General features: G+C 54.0%; 1 protein-coding gene across 4 annotated transcripts in view; it reads left to right on the top strand.

Moving 5' to 3' along the window:
- MYO18B (myosin XVIIIB) overlaps positions 1 to 18,743 on the top strand; it is a 57,921-nt gene extending 39,178 nt beyond the window's left edge. For 3 of the 4 annotated variants that reach the window (XM_039724384.1, XM_039724385.1, XM_039724382.1), the window contains 7 exons: positions 407 to 544; positions 781 to 966; positions 8,482 to 8,615; positions 9,820 to 9,861; positions 10,662 to 10,823; positions 16,097 to 17,355; positions 18,126 to 18,743. In XM_039724384.1, coding sequence (XP_039580318.1) covers positions 407 to 544; positions 781 to 966; positions 8,482 to 8,615; positions 9,820 to 9,861; positions 10,662 to 10,823; positions 16,097 to 17,354 — 1,920 coding nt within the window. In that variant the 3' untranslated portion in view covers position 17,355; positions 18,126 to 18,743. Of the gene's footprint in view, positions 1 to 406; positions 545 to 780; positions 967 to 8,481; positions 8,616 to 9,819; positions 9,862 to 10,661; positions 10,824 to 16,096; positions 17,356 to 18,086 lie in introns of all 4 variants that reach the window. The other variant, XM_039724383.1, reaches the window with a different exon arrangement.
- Positions 18,744 to 24,227: the final 5,484 nt, after the last annotated feature.

Below are 24,227 nucleotides of genomic sequence, written 5' to 3'. Positions count from 1 at the left end.
TGTAACTTACATATTAATTATTAAATGTACATTGTTCTATTGTATATATTGGTTTCATCCAAGCATAGGTTTCTTGTGATCCTCCCTCAAACCCTTGAACATAGTTTCTCATGATTCTTCTTACGATTAAACAATAATTATATCTAAACAATCATCACATCTAACAATTATCTCATTTATCATATACTGGTTACACAGGTGCAGTTTCACATGATCTGGCAAACACAAGGCCTAATGTTTCCCAGGGCCTACTTTCAACATTTCCCCAGGGCCTACTAAGCCTTGCTTTCTTTCTAACCCCCCGAATTTTCTATGGTTTTAAAATCTTTCTCTGTCAAGCAGAGGGGTTCAGCAGGGGGGCTCAGCAGAGGGCCGGGGGATGCTGACACAGCCCCTGCTCTCCCAGCTGCAGGCAGCTCAGGCCAGGGCGGCCCAGCTGGAGCAGTGCCCGGCCGAGCGCGCCATCGTCAGCCGCCAGGAAGCTCGGATCCGGGACCTGGAGAGCCAGCTGGACTTCCAGGCCGTGCAGATGAAGCGCTTCGAGGTACCCCCTGCTCAGCTGGGCTGGTGCCAGGCAGGCCTGGCAGTGCCACCGCCTCGCCTGTGGGGACAGCAGCGCCGGGGAAGGGCTGGGAGGGACGGCTGGCGGCTGGGGCAGTCCTGGTGGTTGGTGGCACTGCTGCTCTCTCTGTTCCTGGTTTCTGGGGGTTTGTGACAGCCAGCAGTGGCTTGGTGCTCACAGGGAGCTTCCCAGCAGCTCAGCTTGCCCTCACCCCCCAGGTGCTGGTGCTGCGCCTGCGGGACAGCATCATCCAGATGGGAGAGGAGCTGGAGAAGGCGGCCGAGTCGGAGGCACGGGAGAGGGAGAACACCAGGTACTACCAGAGGAGGATGGAGGAGATGAAGGCTGACATGGACGAGCTGGTGCAGAGGGAGCTGGAGTCCAGCCGCCGGCGCATGGAGCTGGTGAGGAGCTGCTCCTGCTGGGGTTTGCATGCTCCCATGGCCACAGGGGTTTGCTGCAGCTGGAGGTGACCTCTCATAACCCCTGGGATGGTCTGAGGGCTCAGAAAAGTCATTTTTGTGTGGTCCTTTGTGTGCTCTGGGGATGGAGTTGGTCCTGGGCTGCTCCTCTGAGAGGGGCAGGGAATTGCTTTGCAGCTCTCTGCAGCCCCAAACCATTGAACCAAAGCTGTCCTTGAGGACCCTCATGTTCACTTTCTCCATGGCTGGTCTGGTCACTCTGCTCCATGGTTTTTTTTTGTGGGAAGGAGGTGGCTTTGCCTGCTGTCATAGAAATGCAGTTCACGTGTGGATGTGGCACTTGGGGACATGGTTTAGTGCTGGACTTGGCAGTGCTGGGGTAGCCGTTGGAGTGGATGATCTTGGAGGTATTTCCATCCTGGATGAATCTATGATTCCAAGTTAGGTCATTCCTGCAGCTCCTCATGCTGGTTCTCCTCATGTCAGGCAGAACCAGGGTGGGTGGGGAATGCTGTGGCCCTGCAGCAGCCCCTGGGTGCTGGTCACAAGGCTGGGTGTGCCAGGGCTGGGTGTGCCAGGCTCAGCCCAAGCACCAGCTCCTCCTGGAGCTCCAGGCTTTGCCAAACCCTGCTGTGGCTGCAGCTCAGACAGTGCCAACCACAGCTAAACCCGCTCCGAGTGAGCAGAGCCCCAGCTGGCTTTGGAGAGCAGCAAAAATAGATTCACCTTCACTTTCCAGCTCTTTCCAGAGTCTCTTTTCATGTCGTTTCTTCCAGTAATCCAAGGGAAAGCCTCGCTCCCGAGTGGTAATTGAAAGATATTGCACTTCTGCTGGCAGCAGGGCTGAATTAGGAGCAGTTATTTTATCAATAATCTTTTAGTTAGCAATCAAGGAGATTTCGGGATTTACTCTGCCCCGAGGCTGCCAGCCTTCCCGAGGGGAATGGTGTGAGTGATTCCCAATCCTGCACCAGGTCAGGCTTAGTCCTTGCTCTGCCTGCTCCAGCTGCCAGGGCATCCTCCCCTGGGCATGGAATGAGGTCGGATCTCAGCCTCTGATGCTCTGCAGAGCCGTGAGATGGAGGGTGAGAGGCTCTGCTGAGGTGCCACGGGCATTCTGGGCTCCCTGATCCCCGTGGCACTGGGGAGCTGTGGCTGTGGGTGATGTGATATTGGGTGTTTGTTGCAGCTCTGCTGGAAGGGCAGTGCTTGGAACGTGGATTCTCTGGCTGTTGGGATGGGGGTGGGTTCTTCTTGCTGTATTTTTGGGGTTGTGCCTGTATTTTTAGCAGCTTTCTGAATGTTTCATGTGGGGATGTGAGCGATGAGTGAAGGAAGCTACAGGAGCTTCTTTGCTCCCTTGTGTTCTCCCAAATAGAGTGTGCAAAGAGGTCTGAAAGGGATTTTAGAGGCACCTCCCTCAAATAAGACACAAACAGCTGAAAAACAGCTGAACTTTTAAGGCAGGACTGAGGGCTCTGGGTTTATCCAGATGCTCAGATATTTGGGGTCATCTGGCATCTGCAGGAGAGAGGAGCAGGGGGCTCCCCCAGACACAGCTCCCCATCCCAGCATTCCCATGGTGATTGCTCTGTGGGATCTGGCTCCAGGGGCTGCTGTGGCATTCCTGGGAGCAGAGGCATCCCCCAGACCGTGTCCTCTGAAGAGCAGTTGAATTAAACATGGCGCAGAGCTGTGATCAAGGAGCCCAGCCCAGCTTGTCGGGAGCCTGGTGGGGAGCATCAATAGTTAATAGAAAGCCACTTATGGCTCTGCTCCTGCTAAATCCCCCATCAATTATAAATCCAGCCTGAATTATTCACTTGACATTACTTAAGTCATGCTCTGCTCCTAACAATTTTTTAAAAAACTTATTTAAATACACGCTGGTGAGGTTGTGGACTTACCACACACTGTCAAGGTTTAAAGGGGGGGTGTTGAAGGGACAAATTCCTGGCAGAGACTGGGTTAAAAATCCTGTCTTGTTTCAGAGCTGCTGCCTGTATATGTAGATATATATGGCATATATATACAATATACAGAATAGGAGGTGTTTTGTTCTCACACCTCATATTTATCAGTGGAAAATGCCATGCCACCATCCCCAGCCAGGCTTAGGGTGTCTCCATTCCATCCCTCCTTCTTTTCCCACACAGTTTGGGGCAGTTGGGAGGCAGCCTTGTGCCATCCAGCAGGGAATACCCAGTGAGGAGCAGGGATGAGAGCTGGCTGCCAGGCAGATGGCTCTGCCTCATGAATTTTGTGAGAAGGATGGGTTTTGAACACTCTCCAAGCATGTTTGGTAATGATGGGGGTAGGACTTGGCCCTGCTGGACTCTCTTTGCTCTGGCTGCACATCCTGGGTTTCCTCCCTGGAGCTGGAGCTCCTCTTCCAATAAAATCTGGATCCCAGCCTGCAGCAGCTCCTCATTTCTCAGCTGCTGTTTTGACACCCAGAGCTTGTCAGGCCAGCCCCAGCTCCCTGGTGTCCTCAGACCATGGTGAGGAGGGAGGGATGGATTTCCAGCTTGGGGAGCTTAAATCCAAGGCTGCTCCCTGTGTTCATTGTGTGTGCACAAACACTCGTGCTTGTCCCCTACGTGTGTCCCCTGGTGAGGCTGCAGGGCTGAGAGGGATGAACAGGGCTGGGAAGGGTGGAATGGTCTGGGAAGGGTGGAATGGGCTGGGATGGATGGAACAGGGCTGGGATGGATGGAACAGGGGCTGGGAAGGGTGGAATGGGCTGGGAAGGGTGGAACGGGCTGGGCTGGATGGAACAGGGGCTGGGATGGATGGAACAGGGGCTGGGAAGGGTGGAACAGGGCTTGGAAGGGTGGAACAGGGGCTGGGAAGGGTGGAACATGAGCTGGGAAGGGTGGAGAAGGGCTGGGAAGAGTGGAACAGGGCTGGGAAGGATGGAATGGGCTGGGAAGGATGGAGAAGGGTTGGGAGCAGCAGGAATGTGGGACAGTGAGTCTCTGGGACGAGGCAGTGTCTGGGATTTCCCTCTTGAGGCTGCTCTTAGGGGAGGATGGTGCTGGCTGAGCTGCTGCTGGCTGAGCTGCCTGCACAGCTCAGATTTAATGGGGGAATTGAAGCATCTGGATGAAAACACTGGGATAAAAACTCTGCAATGAGGCCAGGAGTGCTCAGGTCTCTTCTCCTGGAGAGCCAGGAGCCTTCTTGGAATGCCTAGGGAAAAACAGGGGCTGACCCAGCTGGGATGAAGCCCTGGCTGGCCCAGGCACAATCCAGGGACCCTCTGGGTCCCCTCGTGTCCCTCTGTACCCAGCACAGCTCCACTGCGCCCTCCCCCAAGCACACCAGGGGGGCTGCTGGGTGCTATCCTAAAATCAGCTTTCTTTAATGAGGCTGTGAAACTCATCAGCACAATAATTAACTAATTTTACAGAAAGCTGAAGTACAGGTGTGAAGATATTCTTCACAGGTTGGTTTTGTTTTTTTTTTTTAATTTTTGTGAGAGCCTCAGTGTAAATAGTGCAAATAACCTTTGTTTTCCTCTGGTTCTTTTGCTGGCAGATCTTTGTGCCCTGGCCCCACTATGGCCACGTTGTGTAACACAACAAAGCTGGAACTCCAGGATTAGGAGTTTTTGCTCATTTGCAAACTACAAAGGTTTTTTTTTTGGTTTTTTTTTTTTTTTTGTGTGGGGGGGTTTTTTTTGTGGTTTTTGGGGTGGTTTGTTTTGGTTTTTAATGATTTCTTGAGAGTTTTTTTGGTGTGTGGTTTTTTTAAATTTTTTTTTGGCTTTTTTTTGGTAGGTTTTTTGGTGTGGTTTTTTTGGATGGGTTTTTTGAGGCTTTTGGGGTTTTTAATTGTTTTTTAGGGTAAATTTTGGGGTTTTTTGTGGTGGTTTTTTTTTTGGGGGGGGGGTTTAATGTTTTCTTGGGTTTTTTTTTGGTGTGTGTTTTTTCTCAATTTTTTTTTTTTGCTTTTAATTTTTTGTAGGTTTTTTGGTATGATTTTTTGGTGGGTTTTTTGAGGCTTTTGGGGTTTTTAATTGTTTTTTTGGGTAAACTTGTTTTGTTTTTTGGGGTTTTTTTGGGTTTTTAGTTTGGTTTTTTGTTGTTGTTGGTGTGTTTTTTGGTTTTTTTTGTTTGTTTGTTTGTTTGGGGGTTTTTTGTTGTTGGTTTTGTGGGGTGTTTTTTTTTTGTTTTTTGTTTTTTTTTGTTTTTTTTTTTGACGCTTCCAGTGAACTCGAGCAGCGAGGTGGGAGCTGTTTGTGCCTCCAGCCGGGAACGCCGCGCTCCCACCCAGGCAAACGCTCCGCTCGCTGCAGGGTCCCAGCCATCCCTCTGATGTCCCCGCAGCTCCTGTCCCCATCCCCGCCCGCTCCTGGGGCTTCCCTGCTGCTCTTCCCTGTGCCTTGGAGGAAGTGTAAGGACAATTATCATCAAAGGCAGCCGGTCCTTAGAGGTGACAGCGGCTGATGGAGGAGCCAGGAGTGAAAGCTCGCCTGCGTATTTGCTAATTAGGGCTGTTGTGATTCTGCTTTGCCATTAAAAGAGTAAATTCCTCAGGAATCCATCAGCTGCTCGCTCGCCAATTACACGGTGCTCACTCCAGCCTTCAACCCAGCAAATTTTGTCGCTTCAAACTTTCCCAAAACCCCGCGAGTTAACGGCTTAATTAAAAATAATAATGATGGATGAATTCCGCAGGTGCACGCTAAGTTGTTAGAAGAAAAGGGATCTAAGTTGGATTAATTAGATTACACTTGACTTGAGGTGGATGGGAGTGAGCACCGTGGTGTTGTCACAGCAGAAATAAACAAAAATACAAGGTGGTGACAAGGACGTGGTGCTGGCCTGGGAATCGTTTGGAGTCCCAGGGATCATTGCACTGCTGGTTTTGTTTATCTCCTTTTAACCTCTCTGCAGATAATTCTGAGACAAAATTAGTTGGGGGAATAAAAGCCTCTTAAGGAAAAGAAGGTTTAGAAATCCCCTTCCATGAGGGATGTGCAGAATCTCTCCAGGAATCCAGCTGAGAGCAGCTCCCTGTGGGTTTGAGGAGTGCCAGGCATCACTGAGTGAGCTCCTGTCCCCTTGTCTTGGGGAAACCTTTAATCCAGGCTCCCTGTCAGCAGGGATCAACCTCAGCCCTCTAAAACCATGGTTTCTGACCCACCAGCAGAGCCAGTCCTTTGCTCTGGGGCATCTGTCCCCCAGTGTGAATGGGAGAATCTGGTGTGGAAATGTATTCAGAACCAGGCAGAATGTATATTTTATTTACTGATGATAAAATATACATCAGCCAGGGGTTCTGAGCTGGGCAGGCTTGTCCTGCTGTGCGTGTCTGACTGGTTTGGTGGAAGCAGCCAGAGGTGCTGGTGCCAAAATGGGTTTAGCAGCTTTAGCCCCTCAGGTCCATGGTGCAGATTGCCCAATAATATGAATTTTTCCTCTTTATTTCTCTCCATTTTCTGCTCAGAGGAAAAAAAAGCCAGCTCTGCCCAGTGTGAGGGTGTCAATTCTCAGCCCAGGGACTGTGTGAAAAGAGAAAAGCTTCTTGGATTTACATTTAGATGGAAACAACGTGTGTCAGAGGTGTCCAGCAGCTCCCTGGGTGCCAGGGGCCTGGTGCTGGGATGGGCCTTGTCAATTCGTGTTCTGCAGGCAGTATTTTGCCATCTGAAACGGAATCATTTTGGCAAAATCATTCCTTTCCTTGAGACAATTGCAGGGTGTGGAGAAAAACACGAGGTGCCTCCGTGGCTGAGATGTGGGACAGCTGGGATGGGGCCGAGCAGTGTCAGCTCTGTTTCCTGGCTCACATTCAATCTCCCCTCAGGTGGCCTGTGGGCAGGGGACCCCAGGGTCACCCACAGTGCCCAGGGTCACTTCTGGTCACCCTCCCAAGGCCGCCAGCGTGGGTGCCACAGGCTGTGGGTGCCAGGGATGTCCTGGGGGTGGCAGGGGGAGCCCCAGCTCAGCAGGGATGATCCCTTTCCCCAGCGTGGGTGCCACAGGCTGTGGGTGCCAGGGATGTCCTGGGGGTGGCAGGGAGAGCCCAAGATCTCAGCATTCCCAGGGTCATGCAGAAGGTAGCGGGCTCAGGGGGGACCCCCCCAGCCAGGGTGACCCCCCAGCCCCCAGGACATTCTGTTTGCTGCTCCCACAGCCATCCCAGGGGATTTCTGTGTCTGTGGCCAAAGGAAGGGGGTTTGGGGTGCTGGTGGGGGGATGCTGTTCCATGCCTCCCTGCCCATCCCTGTTAACAGCAGCAGAACAGAGGAGTGGAATTAAATGCAGCCACTGAACTATATTTAATTTGTGCCATAGCCTGCAGATGAGTCAATAGAGGCTCTTATCAGCCTGTGGAAGGGCTCAGCTGTTTTATCAGGCAGCAGTTCCACTCCCTGCTCCTGCAGTCCCAAACACTGAACCCAGGCACGTGGGCACCTGGGGCTTGGGGCTCTTTCCTCCTCTCCGGTGTTTCACTGTGAGCCCTGTTCTGAACCCCTGAGGTCCCTGATGAAACACTTCCCTTGATGAAACAGCTCCTTTCCTCCTTCTCCCTGAGCCAGGAGGGAAGTGGAGGGCTTGGAAACACCAAGTTTCAGGAAAGTTCCCAGGAGCAGTGAGGTTTTTCCCAACGCCAGCGCGTTCCCAGGAGCCGCTGTGACGCTCAAACAGGGCTGTTTCTTTCCATGTTTTGATGAACTGAGATGCTCTTCCCCCGGGGCCCCTGTGCCTGGTGATTCCAGGCCTTCCATTATTTACTGTGACAGTGTGCCAGCTCCTGTGCCCTGGCCTGTCTCAAGTCATCCCTCACCTTGTCACCGCCGCTGTGGCGATTTCACAGCTGGCAGCTTCAATCACCGTGGATCTGCTGCTCCCTCCTCTGTGCCCTGTGATGGCCTGGGAGCAGCAGGAAGGGCTCCTTCCCAGCTGGAAGGGTGTGGAATGTGATGAGCATGGATGCAGGGCAGGCTGGTGTCCTTGGTGTGCAGGGTGGGCGATGTTGGTCCATGGAGCTGTGGGGGTTGTGTCGGATTGTGAATCCTGGAATGGCTTGGGTTGCAGGGACCTCAAAGCTCATCCTGTCCTTCCCCTGCCAGGGACACCTTCCACTATCTCAGGTTGCTCCAAGCCCCATCCAGCCTGGTCTGGGACACTTCCAGGGATCCAGGGGCAGCCACAGCTTCTCTGGGCACCCTGTGCCAGGGCCTCCCCACTCTCTCAGGGAAGAATTTCTTCCCAATATCCCATCTAACCCTACCTCTGGCAGTGGGCAATCATTCCCTCTGTCCTGTCACTCCATGCCCTTATCCAAAATTCCTCTCCATCTCTCTTGGAGCCCCTTTTAGCCCTGGAAGATGCAGTTTATGTTCACAGGCACCACAGGGCACGTTGCAGCTAACCAGCCCCCAGAGGCAGCACTGGGGTGGGGGTGGGATGGTTCAGCAGCCACCCCCCTCGCAGTTCAGGTGCTGTGGCAGGTGCAGAGCCTCACCCGGTGTCCCCTGTGCAGGAGCAGCAGCTGGCAGAGCTGGCAGAGGTGAGGCAGGGGCTGCAGGCTGACCTGGGCACCTCCATCCGCCGCATCGCAGACCTGCAGGTGGCCCTGGAGGGGCTGCGTGACAGCGACGACAGCGATGCTGACAGGTGAGGAACGGGGGCTGGGGGAGCTGGGGGGAGCTGGGGGGCTCAGCTGCTCTCTGCTGGGGAAGGGGCAGCGCTGGGAAATGCCAGGGTAAGTTCATGTTGTCACCCTCACGTGTTTGCGCTGCTGTGAGCAGAAAGCTTTGTGTCAATGGAAGGTTTCATGGAAAGTGTCACCCTTGAAAACCATCCTGGGTGGCCCAGCTTAAAGTGAGCAAAAAGGGTGGGAATAGCCCCATTTGTACAGCAGGTCCCTGGCAGCAGTTTGGTGGTGCCCCAGTGCTGGGTTCATTGAGTGGAAATCCTGCTTTGATCATCCCCAGGAGCTGGAGGAACTGGGTGATTGGGTAGGGGGTTTTACTAGGAAAAAAATGAGGAGAGAATTCCAGTGCATTTCTCAGGTGTTAGTTCTAAAGCCCTTCAATTTTCCCCTCTGCCACGCAGCTAAAGGGGCATCATGACAAATGGGGACAAAACAGAGAAATGAGTTTAAAAGGAAAAAACAAGAAAAAATAAAGCTGAGGCGTGCTTGTCACCACTTGCTCTTGCTCTGTGTGGTGATTAAACCAGGGAAGGGTGAGACAGAAGCTTAGACACTCACTGCTTCCCAAAAGAAGAGTGATTTCCAGTGCAGTTGATGCATCAGTGGAGGTGAGAAATGCTTCCCGGCAGGAACGGCAGCGGCTGCGGGCAGGAGCAGCCCCAGGCATCACTCCCCGAGCATCACTCCCCGTTCTGCTCCCTCCTTTTGCCCCAGGGTCCCTTTGCAGCCCGGCCTGACCCGTGCGGGGAGCAGGGAGGGGTCTCAGCCCCACTCCTGTGGCTGTTTTGGGAGTGCTGCCCAGTGTCTTGGTTTGAAAAGACAGGTGTTTGCTAAGGAAGGCAGGAGCCTCCCTTGAAATGGAAAATGTAAACCCCCCCCTCCGAATTACGATGATTTTGGAGTTTAGGGGCTCTCAGGCAAAGATATGGGAATAGGAATTACAGAAAACTGCCCCATGAACAGAAGATAACCGCCCCACCTCTATCAGCTGGCAATAAAATACACATTACACACCCCCAGCTGCATCTTTCAGCCCAAGACACCTGGCCCAGCCCTGCCCTGGCCACACAGGCTGTGCTGCAGTTGGGCTGGGCAGTTTTGCACCTCGTGGTGGGTTTGGGGTCCCCCGGGGCCATCACTGACCCTCTCCCCCTGTCCTTGCAGCGCGCGGACGGCGCGGGAGTCGCTGTGCTCCAGGAGAGACACGTGAGTGGTGCCAGGAGATGGTGCTGCCAAAGGACAGAGCCTGGGCTTCTGCCACCGCCCAGGGAGCACCAGCAGCTGCACCGAGGGGTCGTGAGCCCTGCAGTGTCTGCTGCAGCTGCTCACACTGGCATCCAGCTGTGCTGCTGTGTGCCCCATGCCCATCGACCCACTCCCACGCCCTGGGAGCTCTGGCTCTTATCCCAAGGGATGCTTCCACTCCTCTGGGCTGTGCTTTGAGGGATGAGGATCTGTGGCTTTGAAGGGAAACTGAGATCCTAAAGATTTCATCCCCTACACGTGGCCTGGGGGCTCTTGCTGGGTGGGCTGGGGCAGCTCAGGCTCTGGGGGAGCCCAGGGGTGCACAGGGCCCTGTGGGGTGCCCAGGGTGACAGCAGCTCTGTCACTGCAGCACCAGCCCTGGGGAGGTGTGTAGGGCTCTGTGGGGTGCCTGGGGTCACACTGGCTCTGTCACTGCAGCTCCAGCCCCAGGCACTGCAGGGTTTTCCTGCCCAGGGGCACAGGGCCCTGTGGGGTGCCCAGGGTGACAGCAGCTCTGTCACTGCAGCTCCACCCCTGGCACTGTAGGGTTTTCCTGCCCAGGACCTACAGGGCACTTGCAAAAGCTTGAGGAAATAATGAATGGCAGCAACAATGGTGCAAGGACCAGGCTGCCTGGAAAGGTTTCTTTTCCCTGTGCTGGTCACAGGCCACCCACCCTGTGCCCTGTGCCACCATCAGAGTGACCCACGACCCCTGCAGCCCACACCTGCAGGGCTGACAGGTCTCTCCTGTCCCCTCAGGGATGCCTGCTCCAGTGTTGGCTCCGTGCTCAGCCTGGAGCCTGCAGAGAGTGTGAGATCCTGGCCGAGCTCCTCCTCAGGCTGGACGTCCCTGGTGAGTGCCAGCGTGGCCGGGAGCGTTTCAGCACCGTCCGTGGGCAGCCGCAGCACCCAGAGCCTCAGGTAAGGGACCCCCAGCCCACCCTGGGGGTGTTGGGGGGTGCTGAGGTGTTGGGGCTCCCTCTGGGCTCTCCTGGGATGTGCAGAACGGAGCTCAGAGGGACCCGTGGTGTTTAAGGTCAAAACATCGAATCAAGGCAGGCAGTCACTGCCACGCCAGGATCAGTGAAACACCAGATGAAAGTCACTACATCAAAAACGTGCTTCAAGCAGGAAAATATCCCTTGATGTATTCTCTGGAGATAATTTAAAGAGGCAATGCAGCCTATTTGAGGATTTGTATGCCATATGCTCGCTGCTGAGGGAAAGTGATGCGTTTCTACTGTTCTGATATCAAATATGTTAATTTTTGGTGGTGATGCTTGCGGGCTGAGAGAGCTGGAGGGAGCCCAAGCACCTGCACAGCCCAAACGTCTCTGCTTTGCTCTGTGGGTGCCCAGGTGCCCATCCTGAATTGGTGCCCATCCTGAATTGGTGCCCATCAGAGGGATCACCCAGTCCAGAGCAAAACCCCATTTCTGTGTCACAGAGAAATCTGTGTTTCACGTGTGAAACAATCACACGGCTTGAATTTGGAAAAGCTCTGTAAATCAGGTCTGGGGCTGCATTGTGGAGGGAGCTGTGAGGATGGAGGATGGTGTCAGATCCCCCTGGAGGTTTGTGAGGACAGGGATGGAGCAGGGATGGAGCCCTGGGGCAGGGAGCAGCAGAGCATCATCCCCCTGCAGGGAAGGTGGAAAAGGTGCCAAGCATCCAAACTCGGGGTGGGCAGGGCTGAAACTCAGGGTGACGCAGAGCATCATCCCCCTGCAGGGAAGGTGGAAAAGGTGCCAAGCATCCAAACTCAGGGTGGGCAGGGCTGCCAGGGCTCCTGTTTGCAGCCCCTGTGATTCAGGACCTCCCCACCCTGCTGCTCTCCCAGGGGTGGTGTCTCAGGACACACTTCACTACTTTTCCACTTTTTCTCCCCATAACCAGGGCAGGTGCCAGGCTGATGCTGGGCACAGCTCCCTGCAGGTGTAGATGCTCCAAGGTGACAGGGTTTGCCAGGGTTGTGGAGCACAGTTTCACTGCAGACATTAGTATTAATGTCCCTGCTCTGATTCTGGAGAGCTCCATCCCCACGGCCCCCACCTGCCTTGTACAGGAGAATCACAGTTGTCAGAACTGATGTTCTGAAGAGCAGCTCCCCAGCAGGAAACACCCTGGGTGAGCTGGAGCAGTCTGGGGAGGTACAAGGCAGAGTTTAAGAGCAGTCAGGCAAGGCAGAGACCTGTGGGGAGGTCACAGAGTCCTGGAATGGTTTGGTTTGGAAAGGACCTTAAAAATCATCTCATTCCAACTCCCTGCCATGGGCAGGGACACCTCCCATGGAGCAGTGGTGAGTGGGAGCCCTGAGAGCTGTGGGCTGAGCTCACTGGTGCCCTGCACAGTAAATAAGGCCCTTCCTAAGTGCTGCTAAGGAGGCTTTGGTCCAAATGACCCAACTCTGGTCATTAACGAGTGACAGAAAAACAGGCATTGTGGCTAATATCTTATTTCTGAGTTAAACACCTTGGATTTATGGAAGATATGCAGGCTTTCAGGTTGGACATCAGGAGGAATTTCCTCATGGAAAGGGTGGTCAGGCCTTGGAAGGAGCTGCCAAGGGAGGTTTGGAGTGCCCATCCCTAAGGAAGGTGGCACTCAGTGCTCTGGGCTGGTGACAAAGTGGGGATTGGTCACAGCTTGGACTCTGTGGTCCTGGATTCCTTTCCAACCTCAGTGAGTCTGGGATTTTGGGGTTTGCTGGGCTGCCTGTGGCCCTTGTGAAAAGCAATTTGTCCTGAGCCCTGGCCACAGTGTGAGCATCACCCTCTGTGCTGGGGCTTGTGAAGGGACAAATTGCAAATGCTGGTGTGGGAGCTGAGTTTGGCTGCAGCTCGTCGAAGATGGAAATAGAGCGAGGAGGGGATGAAATGCAAACAAACAGGAGACGAGACTGGAGGTAATAAAAATGAGATCAGGGAAACGAGCTCTTCCTTATTAAGATTCCTTTGTTTTACACAAGCTCCCAGTAATGAAAAACGAGTCCTGCTCGTGTTGGCTGCTCAGCACCACATCTGGGGTGTTTGCTGAACAAACAGCTGCCAAGAGCCAGAGGAGAGCCAGGAGCTCTTATCACCCCTGTGCTTACAGGAGGGAGACTTTGATTAACGTTTCCTTTAATTCTCTGCTATTTAAATGCCTGTACAAAATGCTGGCCAGCAGAGCTAAGCCTCCATAAATATGACACAGCGCAGGGTTAGGATAAATATGATTTTTTTTTTATTAAGAAGCCAATTAAAAAGTTTATGTATTTATTGTGCCCCTTTCCAGGCAGGTCAGGGTTGTGCTGTGATGGGAGATTATCCAGAGGTGCAGTCAGGGAGTGGATCCACAGCCCAGGATCTGCCTCTCCGTCCTGCATCCCACAGGACCGGGGCATCCACAGCCCTGGCATCACCCCAGGATCACCCTGACAGCAATTCCCCTCCCACCTTGGTTCACAAAACCAAGAGCCCTGGTCCTGAGGCTGCTGGGGATCCGACACGTTTATTTTTAAGCACGATTGTGTCAGGAGCAAATCATTACGTGGGAAACTGGGAGCTCTTGTGTAGATGATGGTGTGACAAGAAAATCCTCTTCTGACAGAAATGAGGCCAATGTCTCTTCCCTCCCTGAAATGGAGCTGTCTTGGCTTTATTTATCAGCTCCCAGGAAAAGCATCCCAGCCACACTTTCAGCCCTGGTCATGTGTTGCAAAGCATGTGTGGATTTTATTGTATAAATGATTTCAACTGGTATAATTGTAATCATGCTAATTGCTATGTAATCTTCACTAATTATTGTTGTATGTCATTTGGTTTGGTGTGAATGGCAGATTGCAGAGCTCTGTTGGCTTCCAGGTGCCTCCCAGGCATCTTTTGCTGGGAAAATCATCTTCCCTGAGGATGTTGGAGGAGCAGGGCTCTGCTCAGGGCTGGAGGGGCTCATGGTCCTGCCTCCTGTGGCATCACCTTCTTTTGGGGCTGCCTGTGACTTCCTGGGGTCATTCTGAGCCCTGGGATTTCATGCTGGGAATCAGCTGGGGATTTATGGATGAGCAGAGGATGCTGCAGGATGGGGTGTGACCATCTGGTTCTTGTGTCCTGCCTTGTGAGGGGGATGAGGAAGGTGAGCCATGATTTTGGAGGGGATTTTGGTAGGCATAAGGGAACGCTTAAAGAACCAAATCATGGAATGGTTGGGGTGGGAAAGAACCTTCAAAGTCATCCAGTCCCACCCCTGCCATGGGCAGGGACACCTTCCACTGTCCCCAGCTTGCTCTGAGCTTTGTCCATCCTGGCCTTGGACACTTTAGGGATCCAGGGGCAGCCACAGCTTCTCTGGGCACCCTGTGCCAGGGCCTCACCACCCTCACAGAGAAGAATTCCTTCCCAATATCCCATCTAACGCTGCCTCTGGCAGTTTAATGAGTGCCAGGGCCTCACCACCCTCACAGAGAAGAATTCCTTCCCAATATCCCGTCTAACACTGCCTCTGGCAGTTTAATGGGTGCAGAAAATAAGAACTTTTGGGAGAGACAAGGATGGATGGGGCAGTTTTGGCCTTTGGCTGTAAACCAGGGCATGGTGAGTGTGAAGTCCCTGCTTGGACTCCGGGGCTGTGTGGCCCATGCTAGCCATGGAAGCTGGAACAATCCCACCTTTGCAGCTTTCACTCCATTTCAGACTCTGAAGCTTTTCAGAGAAGCAGTACCTGTCAGTCATGTTGAACAGGACAATAAATACAGCATGTTCAGTCCTTGTTCACAGCCCATTAGTGGTTCTCACATCTCCACTCACTTTTATCTCAGCCTTAAAACCCAAATAAAAACCCTGATACTGGTGTTTAATTTATGAAAGCCATTCATGCAGCACACAGGTTACAGTATTATTTGGAAACGTGCAGAATGAATGGAGCAATTTCTGTACAAAACCTCACCAAAGGATTACACCAGCCATTTAAGTAAGATGCAATTTAGGATCCTAAAATCCAGCATTATTGAAATGTCTCAAACTATTAATCAGCTGTGGTGCTTCAGCAGCGTCAGCACAGGACGGCCCTGAAAGGTGCAGTGATTCAGGGAGATGAAATCTCTGGTTAATTCCTTTTGTGTTGAATAATCAAGTGATTTAGGCTAGTTAAATGAGCAGGGAAAGGCGGTGGGTACCAGTTCAGGGGGGCATCTCTGTGCGCTGGGCTGTGCCAGCGGGTGCCAGGAAGCTGGAGCTGCTCCACTGCCCCTTCCCATCTGCAGTCACACATTTCCCAGCTCTGGAGTTTGTCTTCAGCCCGTCTCGGCATGTAAATTATTTCACGGGTCAGCAGAGTCTGGTCCGAGATTCCGGGATTATCCTCTCCCACCCCATTCCCATGGCAACAGCGCCATTCCCGGGGCAGGAAGCTTCATTAGGAGCGCTGCTCCCTCCCACAGATGCGTTTGTTTTTTGGGTCCTGCCCTTTTGCTCTGCCCTGTTCCCTCTTTCCCCCCTCTTTTCTTTCCCAAATTCCCATCCCAGCAAGGCCAGACCTCGTTTCCCTGGCTGAGCAGTGATGGGGTACCTGGGAGTGGGGACACTGCCACAAAGCAAATGCAGGTGCTTGGAGGGGATCACAAAGTGTCCCATCAGGGGCTTGGTGACACCAGTGACCCCAAGCCCACTGGTGACAGCAGTGCCCATCTCTGTGACGGGTGGATCCCGTGTGGTTCCTGCACCAGCCCTTGTTTGGGATGTGGCCCTGTCTGGCCATCCCCCCTTGCTGTGCAGGAACACCTATTTCAGGGGTTGCAGGGCTCCTGTTGGAGCAGCAGCCTGGGTGAAACATGCCCAGCAATAACACTGAGATGTGTCGGGGGTGCGCTGCGAGCTGCTTTCATAAAATTTTAGTGAATAATCTTTGGCTTTGACAGAAATAAAATAAATCCTACATATTGCTGTAATCTGTCAAGAAGAAGGATATTTGGAGGTAAGTGCTGGCTTGGCAGAGCTGAAGCTGGTCACACCGCACGCTCTACACCAGGAATTATCCAGGCTGGCTGACCTGGGCTTATTTAAGATAAAATCCTTGGGCATTGCCCAACTGCTGGATGCAGCAGTGAGTTTATCCCACGGCAATGCCAGCTTTTCACTGCTCAGCCTCGTCCTTGCTGGATGCCATCCCGGTCACTGGGAATCCCACAGTCTAACCTAACACCGATTTCTCTTGTTCAGGGTGAGCAGGGACACCAAGGACCCCGCTCTGAGCCGGCCTCTCTCCTCCCGGAGCTCCGCCCGGCCCGGCGAGGCTGCGGATCCGGGCAGGACAGCGAGTCCCCTGCTGGCCTCCAGAAGACGGGAATATGGAAAACCTCAGGCAGAAGAAGAGCTGGAAAGCCCAAAGAAGCCCGTGGACAGGGCAGGAGACACATCCCCGGCTGCGGACGGGAGCATCCCCAGCGCGCTGTCCCCGCCGGTGCCCAGCAGGAGGAGGCTCTCGGGGGTCTCGGTGGCCTCGGGGCCGGTGCCCAGCTCTGCCGCCCTCTCGGAGTACGTGGAGGAGCTGCGGCGGCAGCGGGCAGCGGAGCGGGAGCTGCCGGGGCTGGGCATCGCCTCTCCGCTGCCCATCTACCGCACCACCGGCGCCGCGGCCCTGCGGCGCTCCAGGGCTGCCCCTGCGGCCGAGGAGCCCCCGGGGAGCCTGGAGGGAGACCAGGCAGGGGACGGGGAGGCAGCGGGTGCCAGCCTCACCCGCTCCTCCAGCCTGCGCAGCATGGCCTCGGAGCCCCCCGAGCCCCCGCGTTCCCCGGCGCTGAAGAAGGCGTCGAAATTCGGCTCCTACGACTCCCTCCTGCCGGCCCTCGACGGCTCCGGCCGCCGGCCGAGCTCCCCGGCTGCCGGGATGGAGGTGGCGCGGCTGAGCTCCTGGAGGAGCTGCCTGGAGCCGTCGCTGGAGGATGTGGAGCTGGGGAAGGAGCCGGAGGGATTTCTGAGCTCCCTGCCCGGAGATGCGCTGGGCGAGGGGAAGGGCAGCGACCCCTTCAGCTGGCGAATACCCACCCTCAACTACGAGAGGAGAACCAAGGTCGACTTCGATGATTTCCTGCCGGCCATCCGCAAGTCGCGCTCGGCCAGCAGCCTGGCCAGAGCCCGCAGGGACAGGAGGGACGGCCAGCGGCCCCTCACCGTCCGCTTCGAGGACGAGGCCATGGCCGATCTGGAGCCCTCCGAGACCAAGGGCACGGCCAAGTGCGGCCCAGCCCCTCGGGAAGAGCCCGGGGAGCTCTCCGACTGCTCCTCATCCTCAGGATCCCAGCGCTCCTCCCGCAGCGCCGACAGCATCAAGAGGCGGCCGCAGCCCCCGAGGGGCGCCGGGGAGGGCTCCAGCGGCAGGGCCGGCGGCCAGGGCAGCGGGATGAGCCGCCGAGCCGAGGCCGAGGGCAGGGAGGATGATGTCAGCAGCATCATGAAGAAATACCTGGGCAAAGAATAAGGTAACTGTGCTGGCTGCCCGTGGCATGGGCTCAGAGCTGTGGGGGCACGTTTGGGGTGCTGCCCTGAGCCTCGGTGGCTGTGCTGGTGATGGGGAGTGTGTGGGGACAGGATAGTTGGGATAGCAGGAGTCTCCGTGCTCGTCCTGGTGTGTCAGAGCATCCCAGAGCTGCCTCGGGGTGTGTGGCACTGGGATTGGTCCCCCCTTGCCTTTGCACCTTCAGAGCTGCCATGGGGACACTGCTGGTGCCAGGGACAGCCCCAGAGCCTTCCATAGAACCAACTCGGAATTTCCCAAAACCACCATCCCTCAGCTCCCATCCCAGCACCTGGCAGACAGCCCCCAAGCGCTCCCTGCTCAGGGGCCCAAGTTTCTTTTGGTGATTAGAAATCAGCTCAGGTTGGATGCTGGGGGTTCCCTCTCTGGAGGATGGGGCTCCCATCTGGCCCAGACATCCTTCCCCCAGTCCTCAACAGCCTCCAGCACCCACTTGGATGCCATGTCTGGATTGCAAGTGACACTTGGAGAATTAGGATTTATTGCTGCAATCCAGGTTTGAAAGCGGAGTCCCTAATGAATGCGCCACTACTGTAATTAAGTGTTTAAAATAGATTAGAAAAACATTTTGTAAAACCATTGCCTTTAGAGTAACTTATTGGATGTCAAGCTGTGACCAAATTGACTAAGCCAACACACGAAGGGAGCGCGTGTTAATAAAACATTTCTTTCCAGGAAGCAAATTTGCATAATGCAACGTCCCACTTTCTGCAGGATCCGTTTCCATCAAGCCCCGACCCGCAGTGACGAGGAGCCACGTTGGGCACACAGCTTCCCTGCTCCTGGCAGAACCACCTCACGTGAGCAGAGACTGCAAAAGGATCCACAAAAGTCATGGGATGGTTCTACAAACTTTTTTTTTGGTCCTGGACAGAGCGTGGTTTCCTCGTGCTCCTGCCCCGTTTGCCAGTGCCGCAGCTTTGCTCAGGGCCAGCCGCTGGACAAGGACTTTCCTGTTCTCCTGCAGTTGTTCAACTTGGGAGTTGGTGCTTAAATTAAAACCCAGCGGCTGCCGCAGATGCTGAGGATGTGCCATGGCCTGGGAAAGCCGCTCTGAGGGGAGCTGGAGGGACACCAAACCCCTCCTTTGTAACCCAGAGCTGCAGCCCAGGTGTCAAATCCCACACTGCACTGCTCAAAAATCAGCTCATCTTGACGAGGTTCTTATAATTCCACAGGTATTTGATGGATCCATCTGTGCTTCCATGGCTCCAGCCTGTGGGGGACACCTGGGCACATCCCAGTGGCTTGCAAGGCACATGGGCAATACGGGGCTCTATTTAATGTCTGCTTGGTTTTTACACAATAAAATATTTGCTTCTTTGACACACAGGTCCCTTCTTGTCATTCCTTTCCCCACGGTGGGAGCAGATCTGTGGAAATTGTGCAGTGCAGAGCTGAGCACCTCCTTCCACAAAAAAAAAATTCCTCTTTTCTTGGCCTCACCCTTCTTTCCTAGAAGAGATCCAAACTTATTCCTTGATCAGAGATTTGGGGCACAAGGATACAGGTCCATGCACAAATCTCTCCTCTCCATCAGGGATTTCCAAGTCATTTGCTTGGCTGGCAAATTTCCACCAATTTGCACATTCTCCTGGGACCCCCCGGGCCAGCCACAGGGCAGTGGCAGCTTGAAAGGCCAGTTGGGCACTGTTCAGCATTTTGTTTTGCCTGTTGTATTCTTCACCTTCACTTCTCATTTAAAGCGAAGCCTTGCAGCAAGCAGCGTTTTCCTTGTCAGGGATGGATGGGGAGCCTGGGGAGGAGGGCTCACATCAGCACTTTGCTCGGCTGCCTGTCAGCAATTCCCGGCCATTCCCGGCAGCTCCGCGGGGCTGGCAGCCTGGCAGGGGGCAGCTCTGCTCAGGGTGACATTCCCTCTGCTCCCACGTGTCCCTTGCAGGATGTGTGCCTCATGCAAGAAGGCAGCAGATGAAGAAATTGCCTCTAATTAGTTTGAAATTGGTCTTTTTTAAATGATTCTGCTATTTCTGGGAGAGAAAAAAAAAAACCCAAGTGCTTTTCTCTCTGCAGCGAGTATTGCTCCCCAGAGGGATTTCACAGAACCAGGGAATCACAGAAGGGTTTGGGTGGGAAGGCACCTTAAAAATCATCCAGTTCCTCTCCCTGCCATGGGCAGGGGCATCTTCCACTCTCCCAGGTTGCTCCAAGCCCCGTCCAACCTGGCCTTGGACACTTCCAGGGGCAGCCACAGCTTCTCTGGGCCCCCTGTGCCAGGGCACCCCCCCCCGCACAGGGAAAGATTCCCTCCCAATATCCCATCTAACCCTGCCTCTGGCAGTGGGAAGCCATCCCCTCATGTCCTGTCCCTCCATCCCTTGTCCCAAGTCACTTTTGAGCTCTCCTGGAGCCTCTTTAGGCCCTTCAAGGGGCTCTGAGCTCTCCCTGGAGCCTTCTCCTCTCCAGGGGAGCACCCCCAGCTCCCCCAGCCTGGCTCCTTGGCAGAGGGACCCTGGTCTGCCCCAATCCAACTGGTGGCACCTGAGGGGAGGGACACCAGTGGCACCTGAAGAAAGGACACCCAGGAGCAGGAGTCCAGTGCTGCCCCACCTTCAGCCCCTGAACTCCAGCCTACAACCACCACTGGCCGAGGTGTTGCTTTGCAGCTCGTTTTTAATCTCATCTCCAAACGTGACACAAATTGCTCATTATTTGTGGCTGTAGCAAAATTATTCTTTTGACACAAAGCCTTTGATTTGGAATTACTACAGTGTTGGGTTTGCTGGAAATTAAGCTGTTCCTATTTCAACTTGTGGGAGAAAAGCAGATTTGTGTGTAATACGCTGACTTCTTCCTTTTCCTTTTGCTTCGCAGGACACAAAGGAAATTGCTCTGTCACTTGGAATGGCTGTGCACATCCTTTAATGACAAACCAGGACAAAACGATGCTTGGCCTGGAGCGTTGCAGGCTCAGTCCAGAGAATTGTTTGCCCTTGGAGCAGCCAGAGAGCAAAGCTCATGGATGGTGAGACCGAGCCATCCATCAGTGCTGGCCGGCGGAAAATACGGTGTGTGCACAGCACAGGAGGGAAAGCTCTGGTTGCTGCTCCCCCTGGGAGGCTCAGGGGACACAAAAGTGATGGCTGAGCCAGGCAGGAGCAGGACCACGGCCATTTATAGCCTGGAGTGGGAGGACAGGAGTTATTCCCACTGCCCCTGTGTTTTAGCACGTTCACTGCTCTCAGCACAAGAGCTTTGCCCTGTGCTGCTGGCAGGGGTGCAGGCCCTGGGAGGGAAGTGTGGAGGCTCCATGTCACCCCTGGAGAAGGGAGAGTGCTGTACCCAGCACCCCTGTGCCCACACCCCTCCCTCTCCAGGAGGGGCAGACCCTGGCAAAGGGAAATGTCTCCACATCAAATGCAAGAGCATCAAGCAACCAGACTGCCAAGGCTCTAATTAGCATAATTAAAGCGTGCTCTCTTCTCCCACTGGCTGTGCCTGTGGAAAGCCTTCCTCAGAGGAGTGATCTCTGTGAGAGCTCCTTCTCCGCATGATGCCCATCACTCAGGGCTGTGTCCAGAGCCATCCTGCAGCTCTCCTGGAGCTTTCCTGCTGGCAGAGCTTCTTTTGGCTCATCACATCCGTCCCTCATCGGCAGTGCGGGTGAGCTGGGCAGGCTCTGGTGCCATTCCCCACCCTGCTGAGGTGGGCACCAGAGCTGGAGACCTCCCTGGTCTCCCCATCACCCCCTGAACCACAGCACTTTGCAGGAGCTGAGCATCAAGGAGATCATAGATTTCCTGGGTTGGAAGGGACCCACAGGGATGATGGATCCAACTCCTGGTCCTGCACCAGACCACCCTGAGAATCCCACCACATGCCTGAGGAGCCCTGTGGCCTCCTCCATAGCTCTCAGAGCAATCAGGGGACTCCATTTACTGCACTTCCAAATGATTAGCTGGGTCTGTGAGCCTTTTTTCCAACAAATAAGCTGTTTTCCCCAGCACCTTTGTCTGTGAACGCTTGGCTTTGACTCCTAACTCTGCTCAGGGGGGTGGGAAGCATCCAGAGCTGCACATCCTCCCCTGGTAGAGCAGCCAGGGCTGTTCTGATGGGTTGGTGGCTCTGGCAGAAGGATGGGGACGTGGGACCTCCACCTCTCCTGCGCTGTGTTCAGCTCCTGCCCACGCTGACAGGATTCAATTTCACGGCACTTGGATGCAGTGAGTTAATTCCTGATTGCTGCCATGCACGGAGCCTCTCTGCCACTAAATGTGTCCCTTCCAAAAGGGAGATAGAATTGAAATTATTCTCCTTGGGGTGGCTCAGCAGGCGTGGCAGCCTCCCCCTGCCCTGCTCACTGTTTGCTGTTGTGGCTGGGCTCGTGCTCCAGCAGTGGCCAAGCCCACCCCCAGCACTGGGACCTCCAAATGGGTTTGGAATGGAGAAATGGCTCTGTGAAGAGATGAGCCAAGAATTTGGCCTGGCGTGGCACTGCAGGGATGGGTGGAAAATGAGAATGGACTGGATTTGCCAAAGCAGTGCTGCCTTGGCCACCCTCCTCATCCCTGTCCTGACAGAGAGCAGGAATTGTGTCCCTGTGCTGTGCAGGACCGCTGAGGGTGACCCTAAATCCCCTGTCCCCACCAGAATCAGGCTCTTATCCCTGCCCAGGGTGTCCCCCCACTGCCCATCCCTGTCAGGAGGAAGGCAGGATGTGCTCCCTGCCCAGCTCCCACCTTTCCCCTCGCTCAGGGCCATCTGTCAGCCTGAGCTTTATCCTTATTGAAGCCCCGCTGGGATTCCTGCCTCAGTGCCAGCCAGCCCACACCCTCCTGCCGCGCTGGTGACAAGAGCTTTGTTGTCTCCCGGCAATCCTGGAGCATCCCGGAGCATCCCGATCATCTGGGGAGCATCAACCACCCCACACCCGCACCTGCCAGCGCCTCCCGCTGTCCGAGGGGGAAAATATCCCTGAGGTCAGGACAGGGAGTCAGAGGAAAGAGCTGGGGCCTGGGCTGAGGCTGGGTTTAGGCTGACACTGATGCTGCTGCTCCCGGGGCTGGAAAAGCTGAGATGCAGATGGCAAAGGGGGATGTGGTGGGGCTGGTCAGTGACCTCCCCGGCTGGGATCTGCCCAGGAGCAGAAGGGACAGAGCTGGCCCTGCTCTGGACCCTCACGTGTCCCTGGTTTCTCCCAATTCAAAATAATGCAGAATTTATAATACATATAATGCAGAATATAATGCATTTATAATGCATATAATGCAGAATATGCATTATAAATATATAACATATGTAATGCATTATATGCATTATAAATATATTGAATATATTATATATTTTTTATCATCTATCTGATATATTTTGCATATACATTGTAAATAAACTATTCGATATATGGTATTTACCTATTATACATTGATACATCTTATAATTACATTGTATGTTATATAATACATTATATATTATAGATTCTGTGTGATGCATTTTATTGATGTATTCTATATTTATAGAGGAGCTTGCTATGTCATCAAATGACTGATACAGTAGGGAAAAACCACTATAATTATCCTCATTCTATTTTCCACTTTCACTAAGTGTACTTTTGAGCTGTTATAATGGCTATAATTAATTTTTGGTTGTTATTTTGGAGTGCAGGCCCACGCAGGCCTTTCCCACCTATATCCAAGAGACCACTTTTACCACACACCCACAGAAGGCCACCCTGGCCATTAAGGAAAATTGCTGCCAAATGAACTTAATACAAATTAGATTTAGCTGGACAGCCAGTGAACATTCCCACTAATCTGGATTGTGCTAAATAATTTATGAGAGGACTGAGGGCAGGAGCTGGGTCCTCATTTCCTCACCCTGGTGATGAAGAGGCAGCAGTGCCACTGCTGGGCATAAACCCCCACGCCTTGGCCGTGGCTTTGGGGGAAAAGTGCTGTTTTTCCCTCAACTCCCAGCCAGGCTGCTCTTCCTGAGTGATGAATTTCTCTGAATCAAAGTCCTGAAAGAACAGCAAGAGCTTAATTACAGTGCAGGGTCTTTGTGCTCGTGTGGCACATTGCAAACCAGCTGGGGAGAGAGCTCCTGCAGCAGGAACCTCCCAGAGCCGCTGCTGGCACTGGGCTACCTGGAGCAGAGGGAGGCCTTTAAAGGGAATAAAACCCACCCAGCAGAAGCAAATCCCGGATCTGAGGCTCATTTGCATTCCAATTGCAGAGCTCTGGGCTGGCACTGACTCCAACCCACCCAGGCATCACCCACAGCAAAAAAAATCCAAAACTGGGGCAAACCGGTGCCGCTGAAAATGCTTTTCCTAAGGAATATTCATGTTCTCCTCTGCTGGCTGGAGCAGCCAGGGCACCATGGCCGTGCCTTGGGAGAGGGGTCCCTCAGAGCCAGCCCTGACCCTGAGCTCGTCACGCTGCTGCCACTTTCTGCTGATGTGTCAGAAATAGCTCAAGGTCTCGGGGGCTTTCAGACAAAGGTTTGGTACCTGTCCATTTTAATTACTCTCCAACAGCACAGCCTTTGTCAGCTGCCATCCTGAAGGATAAAGCCATCCTGCTTTGCCAGAGTTTCCCAGCAGCAGTGGGTGGGATTTCACAGGGATTTGGTCTGCCTGGTGCTGTACAAACACAGCCAGGAGAGGTGCCAGGGAGGGGGAGCAGGGCTTGGTGCTGGGGTGCCCCGGGCAGGCACCGGGACCAGCACCAGGACGTGGAAGCTCAGCCGAGCACGGGGAGCGTGGGCAGGGATCCAGGGAAACAGGACTCCGTGCTGGAAACCTGAACATGTGCTTTCTGGAAAGTGCCAAGAAAGCAACATTTGGAGGTTAAGAAA

Source organism: Passer montanus, unplaced genomic scaffold (assembly GCF_014805655.1).
Source record: "Passer montanus isolate IOZ18808 unplaced genomic scaffold, ASM1480565v1 scaffold53, whole genome shotgun sequence".
Lineage (NCBI taxonomy): Eukaryota > Metazoa > Chordata > Aves > Passeriformes > Passeridae > Passer > Passer montanus.
This window is presented reverse-complemented; position numbering and strand designations above follow the sequence as displayed.